At 36.2% G+C, this 7,920-nt stretch overlaps 1 protein-coding gene across 1 annotated transcript; it reads right to left on the bottom strand.

The window, feature by feature from the left end:
* Positions 1–1,081: 1,081 nt before the first annotated feature.
* LOC142606915 (uncharacterized) lies at positions 1,082–6,735 on the bottom strand. Its single transcript, XM_075778285.1, has 2 exons — positions 6,499–6,735; positions 1,082–3,257 (listed from the first exon to the last, which is right to left on the bottom strand). Exon 2 carries the CDS (start codon positions 3,238–3,240, stop codon positions 1,315–1,317), a length of 1,926 nt encoding a protein of 641 aa, XP_075634400.1. The 5' UTR covers positions 3,241–3,257; positions 6,499–6,735; the 3' UTR covers positions 1,082–1,314.
* Positions 6,736–7,920: the final 1,185 nt, after the last annotated feature.

Here is a 7,920-nt window from a genome sequence, read left to right as displayed (position 1 = left end):
TTTTGCGTGTGTATTTAAAAAATGCATTGATAGCATTTCTTATTGAGTAATGTTAAGACCACATAAAATGACACAATTTGTACCACAATTCATCTATGTGGCAAGTTGTGAGTAGTAGAGGTGTGATGGTGGTGGGGCATGTGTGGTACAAGTTGTGTAATTTTATGTGATTATAAAATTACTCCTCCTCATTTATTACACTAATGTGCACCTACGACTCTTGGTGAATACATGCATGGGCACACGTCGAATGGTGCCCTCAAAATGCTTTTGGGCTCAACGAGTATGCTTGCAGTTGCAGGATTTACCTTAAGCATATGCAAGAGCAAGAGCCACACTGCTAGGAATTCCTCAGTACCCAATCCATTATTAGCTCTTCATGGGTTCAGAAATTCCATTGTCTAGAGCCATGGGCCCAGTTTTTCTGCCACACTAGATTAGTCCTTTAAAAAGTTTTCTCTTTTCTTATTCGGTTATTTCACCAAGTTTTGATCTTGGGGATAGCTAAATACACAACTAACCACCAAGGCAATGAAGGTTGTTTACTCCTTCGATTATGTCATAACAAAAAAACTCAGTTACTCTTCATCGGGAACATAAGGTAAAGAGAGATCATTCGGGATATTACATATTACTCCAAAAGAGTACAAGCTGATCACATGATTGTTGAGTTGTTAGAGCACTTGCAGCAGTGGAGCTAAATAGCTATATAGCTATTTTAGCTCCACCAAAACACCAAAAAGAAGCATGCAGCAGTGGAGCTAAATCTATATTTTTTTAACTCATTGCTACAGTGCACATCTATAGATAGATGTGCACTGTTCATGAAAGCTAAAAAAAAATTAATTTTTTATTTTGTGTTCACATTACCTTTTTATTGTGGTGTTTTTATTGTAGTGAGATGTATTATTTTATTGTGGTAGATATATTATTTTATTGTGATGTTTATATTATTTTATTGTGTTGAAAATTTAAAATAGATCCATCGCATGTGTATAGGTAAAATAGATAAAGTAACTTTTGGTGGAGCTAAATTGCTAAATTTTTAGCTCCACTGCTGTGGATGCTCTTAAGCCATGCATTTCTCAAATTAATCACATTTTGTATTAATAATTTTTTAGTAATGAGAACATGTACAGTATTTTAGCCACTAATTCTCAAGTTATAAAGATGAAGGCATTTCTAAAGACAAACATAATGACCGGTATTTTTTTCTTAAGCTGATGACATGGGAAAAGATATCCCACTGACCTTTTCAGATCTTCAATAAGCTTGGCTCTAATTAAGCAGAAAAAAAAAAGAGCACATAATCTATCACAAAGTGTCATGAATACTAAATATGCCCTTTGTTTGATCAAGAAGAGTGCCATCCCACATCTTAATTCTGGATGGGCTGCTTGAGCTAATGTTTCTTTTACCAGATGGGGAGCTTGAAATTCCATTTCTTTGTCTATTAAGTCTAAGGTTGTTTCTAACAAAAACTAGATCTTCCACTCTCTCCACTCCCAACCTGCTGGCTGTTTCTCGACATGGAAAATCATTATCTTGCCATATCTCTTCACACGTCCCAACACTTGAAACCTGACTCAGAACTTTCATGGCTAGTGTCTGTAAGTAGGGTGTTTCAAAACCAAAGTTCTCCCACCAAGCAACAGGATCCATTTTATCTCTACAATCCACAGCATCTTCCTCTCCTAAGGATCCTTCCAGTCTCCAGTAAGAGCTAAACTGCTCTCTAAGAACCCGTCTCACTGCACTGTCACCCTCATATCTTTCTAGAGTGGCTTTCCAACCCCGCATTACAGTTCTATCCTTTGTTTGACCTTTCCCAAAATATTTAGGATTTAGTATATAACCTGCAGCATGAAGAGGAGAAAATAACACATCCCATCTGTTTTCTATCAACTCTTCCAATTGATTCAATGCACTTTCCTCAATTCCTTTACTTCTCACAGCTTCAAGGGCCTGAACTCGCCAATCATAAACATCTCCCATTACAGATCGATCAATATTAAGCACAGCAAGGAACCTCAGGAAAGGCTCACATAACTGCAAGAATAAATGGGCCCTGCTCCAGAAATCATCCCCTGTAATGGCAGCTTCAACCTCAATACCTATAATGTCCTCTGGAATACAAAGCTTCCATTGCTTCCAGTCTTCACCAACAACAACCTGTTGAAGTTCTTGCTTTAGCTGAAAAATTCTCTGGATAATGCCATAGGAAGGTGCAAACTTAGTAGAAATTAAGTCAGAGCTCCCTTTCAATTTTTGAATTAAAATACCTGGAGAAGAACGCTGAAATGTCATGACGCATTCCTCGATTTCCTTAGCACACAAGATAACAGGTTTGATCCACTCCAATTCAGCTATTTCTTCCATTAGCATGCAGATAGAATGTGATGTGCAAGGAGACCAGAATAAGTGAGGAAACTTTGACAATATATGGGATTCAGAAGATTTACAACAGGCTTGGCCTAGCTGTGAGACTAGATGTGAAATTATCTGAACCACATTTGTAGGCCCAACTTCTTCGATTGCATCACCAAGGACACCAGATAACACATTATCCACCTCATCAATAACATCTATATCTACTGCTTTCAAAAATATAAGCCCCCGTGGGCTAGAGACAAATACATCAATGTGGAAGCAGTCCTGCAAGCCATCTAAGTGGCCGAGACAAAGTATCGTGCATCCTGTGTGAGGCCAGGACTCCCTAACTAGACCAACAGATTTTTCAATTCTTCCTTTCTCTTTACTTAGAAAAGAATCAGACAGTTCATCTTTTGTTGGGGGTTCATATCCAGGGCCAAAAGCAGCAATTGCTTTTGCCATTTCAAGAAAGTAAGGAGAGTTGACAACTTTGATCTTCAATCCATCAGCATAGAAAAATCTTGCTAAAATGTCATCCACATCTTCTTTGGTGACACAGGTAAGACTTGGTCGTGAAGTACGAATGCGCTTCCCAGGCTTCCCATTTCCAGAATTCCTTTTCTTTTTCCGAGCAAGGCGTTCTTCCTCTAATATCTGAAATCCCTCTCTCAAAGACCTGTCTATTGCTGGGCAGCTTTTGACCCCAACACCAGTAAACCCGAGAAGGTGTGCTCTAACACGTGAATAAGATCCATTATACCGTAGATTACAGTGGTTGCATTTCCACCTTTTTGTACCACTTCCCTTGTCAAATCCACCAAACACAGTGACGTGCTTCCATCCCCACTTATCAGATTCCGATGGCATAATCTCAATCCAAAAATCTGTATAAAATAAAATGGGGTTGAAAAAAAAGAACAAAATGAATATGTTAAAAGAAGTACACCAAGGTGAAATGTTGCACTTAGATCTTCAAAACCCACTGCTCATATTCCCAATCAGGCTACAAATCTAAGGCAGTAAACTTTTTAGATCTTCCCATCAAAATAAAGAAAATGTGGCAGATAACCATAGCCAAGAAGGAAAGAGAGTATGATGCCTACTACTTTTCACAGATAATCTCACACAATTTCTAAATACTTGAAATAGAATTAGATATAATCTGTTCATAGGAATGCCATAACAAAGGTTCTAATGAACTCTTTGAAAAACTAACTTCTGTCATAAAAGCTTAAACGGATTATAATCATTTAACCATTATTCTAACACCACCTCACTTATGGGCCTAGACTCCCCCCAATAAGTGGGGTCCTATAAGTGAAATTTTTAAATCTTTTAAAATGGGAGGTAGAGTGGGGAATGGGGACAAAGTTCAAATTAAATCCATCATTTCCTATCAACTCAAGCTTTTGGAACAAGTTGTAGTTTTTCATTCTTCCTCCCATGTAGGCATATAGAGTAGCATCAACTATATTAGCCAACTCTTAGAAAAATTGGAATGTTAGGCCATTTATATAATTGGAGAAAGTGGCTATTTCTTTTCTACGCCTCCAGCCCCTCCCCCCACCCCCCACCCCCCCCCAAAAAAAAAAAACGCACATATTTGCCGCTATTGATCTTGGATTACTTGTAACCTGACTCCTAGTGGTTTTCATTTGATCGTGTGTGAAAGTGTGTGTGTACATTTGAAAAGCTGTGATGTGTTAGAAAACAATTTTGTTCTTAAAATATTCATCCAAGCACAGGTGCTAGCTATTAATTTATTTCTTGCTCCTCCTCTATACATTTCTACTCCTAAAAATTACAGCCAATATAATTTACTTATAATACAATAAAAATTATATTAGCTGCAGGTATTGGAGGTTGTGCAGCATGAACAATAGCAACAACAACAACAAGAAGCCTTGATCCAAGTTCAGTATGTCAACCCTGAATCCTTTATCAACTAATTGGGTAGAAATATTAATGAATTACTAATCATACCAGACAGAATGCCACTCACACAACAACACATTTTTATTGTGAATTTAGTAGTTATCCTCTACCAACTAGAAAGACAAGATGGCACAACTTTGAAGCCATTGCCATATACAAAGTTTTCTAAACACAGATCTAAGTGCATTATTGCAAGATGCAAGATAACAGAATGCTACACAAATTCTACAACGCGTAGAAAATTGTAACTGTTTCATTTTTTGGTGGAGGGGATGGTTTCCTTAAGATGGTAAATCAGTAGAGGGGCTGGTTTCCATAAGACGGTAAATCAGGTTCAGCTCAGTTTAAGAAATTTTAAGAAAAAATGAACAATACCAGAACCAAGGGAAACAAAATGCCTCAAAAAGCTATTCTTCTGTTCTTTACACCAACTATTGTAGTGACTAGCCTAACATAACTACACTTTGTGCTTGACAATGTCTGAGCAATTGAAATCATGTGGCTGGTCATTCATGATCTTCAAGCAATACAACAAGTTATTATTATCCATTACAAGGTGCCACATCCAAGAGACATTATACAAAGAACTCTTACCTTTGCCCTTCCCATTGATTCTTGAGTTATTATGATGTTATTTATTGAGAAGTCATTAATAAATAAGCAAGAATAAGATCTTAGAAGAAAATTCTTTCATTTCTTAGGATCAGAAGCAATAATCATCACATGTTCTCTACGTGAAGCCAAGTATAGTAGTGTACTCCATAAAACAGCAGTGAAATTAGTCAATAAAAGAAAAAAAGAAAAAAAGTCAGTGCAGTTGATGTTTTGCTGCAAGCCTGTAATAAGTCCCATCTGCCCTCTACTCAACACAACTCGACTCAATTCAACAAGGCCTTAAACCTGATTACTGAATTTGACAGTTTACCATTAGCCAAAGCCATATCCTACATTAAATCCTAAGCATTAGCGTCTTTTCATGGTCTCGATTCTTGTACACCCCAACAACTTGAAACTACTTGCCTCCCTAAACTATTGCATTCATAAATCATGTTGTACAAGGCCAAACAATCTTAGAACACTCTTCCCAATCCTTCTCAGTGAGTGCCACCTTTATTAATTCCGTTCCAAAATTGTCAATCATCCATCTTAGCATCCCTATTTCCACCAAATGGATTTCTTGAGCCAGTTATATCTTAACTACCCAAAATTTCTAATAGCATTCTAAGTTTTCCACTTGCCAATGAGCTCTAGTTCAACTGGCACCTCCTTTACTAAAATTAAAAAAATAAAATAAAACCCCAATTGACAGCTCCCTCCCTTATAAGTTTTAAGTAAAGAGTGAGGTCGTGGGTGCAAGACTGAATGGGTGCATGTATAACTTATCAAATTGAAAAACAACAATGCTATAGACACAACAAATTTCAAATTTATTTTCACAACTTGTGAGTGTAACATCATTTTCGCTGTGACCATCATTAACATTACTTTTATTTTATACCATTGTTGTAAAATTTGTTGTGTCTATATAGTTATTGTAAAATTTGTTCTATTTCACAATTCCAAGTCTGGATGAAAGATGTACCACCCAGATATCTCTCATGTACTACAGGCTGATGTTAACGGCCTTCATTAATAATATTCAAGTTCTTGATTCTCAAAAAAAAAAAAAAAAAAAAAGTTTTCCCACTCAGCTAAAAATGTAGCAGTCTACAAAATGCAATGGCACAGAACTCAAACAGCTCTGTCTCCACTCCATCCATCCATCCATCTTAACCTCATTTTGTAATCAACATCATTCAACCCAAACACATTCACTTTTCACCATTCCTCATCATCTTAAGAATTCTCTCCCCCCCCCCCCCCCATTAGTCATTGTAAAAAAAAAAAATACAAGGGAAACACTAACAAATTAGCTATTCAGAATTTACAATAAGAAAATAACATAAATGTTTCTTAAAAAATAAAATTTTTTTTACCAGACAGCAAAATGCGTTACCGCTACATTACTTTGTTAAAATGTTGAAAAGGCAAAACAGAGCAAAAGCATATAATTACCAAGACACAGAAGAAACCTTAAAATGTATCAAAATTAATGACTGTATTAATAACATAGCATTTCATGTTTGGAAATATTAGATTGAAGTTCAATTGGAAAGACAGAGAGAGAAAGGGTTGATTTTGTTTACTTACAAGTAGTGAGATATTCGATCGTATTTTTTTCGAAACCTGCGTTTCTTTTGTATTTGTTGAGTTTCTGAAGATGAAACTTCGAAACACTATTTAGGAGGAGGCGAGAGAAGGCGGATCCGTTTCTTGGGCTTCCGTTTCTTTTTGCACATTTCCTTGCCCTGGAGATTGTTTGGTTGCTCGGTTATGTTATACCCAACTGAGGGTAGGGCAAGCGCGTACTAGAAATGGTGTGGGCTTTATTTAGAAAATGCTTATGTCAGTTTGCATATAAGGACGGTGGGAATTTTTTTTTTTTAATAATAATTTAATGCAATAGGTACAACAGAGAAGTGAGAATATCAAAAAGTCTTAATTGAATTACAAACTTTTGAGAGAGAGAGAGAGAGAGAGTTGCAAATGTTTATATATAAGAACCGAATGAGAAGATACATACTAAGAACCTTATAATTCAATTGAAATTTTTTAATATTTCTAAAAGATGTTTAGGATTTAAAATTTTCTATCTTCAACTATTAAAAGATGATGTAATAATATATCCATATATATATATATATATATATATATATATATATATATATATGGGAGGTAAAAATGCTTAAATGCACGTTTGGGCCTTGAGCCTGGTTAGTTGGTATAAGTATGTTCAATCAGAATTTTCGAGGCCCACAAGCCAGTCCGCGCTACAAGGGACAGAGGAGTTGTCCGAGGAGGATTATCTCCTCGGACGGGCCCAGTAAAGGCCATGGGACGTGCTAAAGGATTTAGAGACAGAATTCTAGAAGATCTGTTGGGTAAAGACATGTTCCAAGCATTCGTTAGAAGGAGGAACGAATGAGAAATATCTGAGGAAAAAGCTGCTACCACCGCATTAAAGGCCCTGCATCTACCTCCCTGACCGCATTAATGGAGAAATGACATCTGAACAGTAATATTCAGCCTTCCAGCTATTATTTGAAGACTTTAAGAATGTGGTGGATGGGACAAGTATCTAAGAGGAAAATCTGTGTTACACGTGGATGAAACAAGGAAGAAAAAGAAGGTTATAAGAAGACGAGAGAGGAAAGAAGAGGGGGGACCTCTTTTGGAAACTAAAAATTGTAATCTTTTGCTTAGAGAAATAAAAGCCATACAAATGGTTCTCGGCTTACGTCCGATGAGAGTTTTTTGTCATATTTATCTATTATTTGCATAGATTGCGGTATTCTAGCATGTGTATCAATTATCCAATATTCCTAACCTAGGTTTCAAACCCATACTCTACAAATTTCATTATATAAGACCCTTTGGGCCTGAGTCCATCACTCGTTTGGGTCCAGGTACAAATTGTGCACTTACAATATATATATATATATATATATATATATATATATATATATATATATATATATATATATATATATATATCTTCCTTCTTTGGTGTTT

Source organism: Castanea sativa, chromosome 8, assembly GCF_040712315.1.
Source record: "Castanea sativa cultivar Marrone di Chiusa Pesio chromosome 8, ASM4071231v1".
Lineage (NCBI taxonomy): Eukaryota > Viridiplantae > Streptophyta > Magnoliopsida > Fagales > Fagaceae > Castanea > Castanea sativa.
Note: the sequence above shows the minus strand (reverse complement) of the source record. Positions and strands in the feature narration are given on the sequence as shown.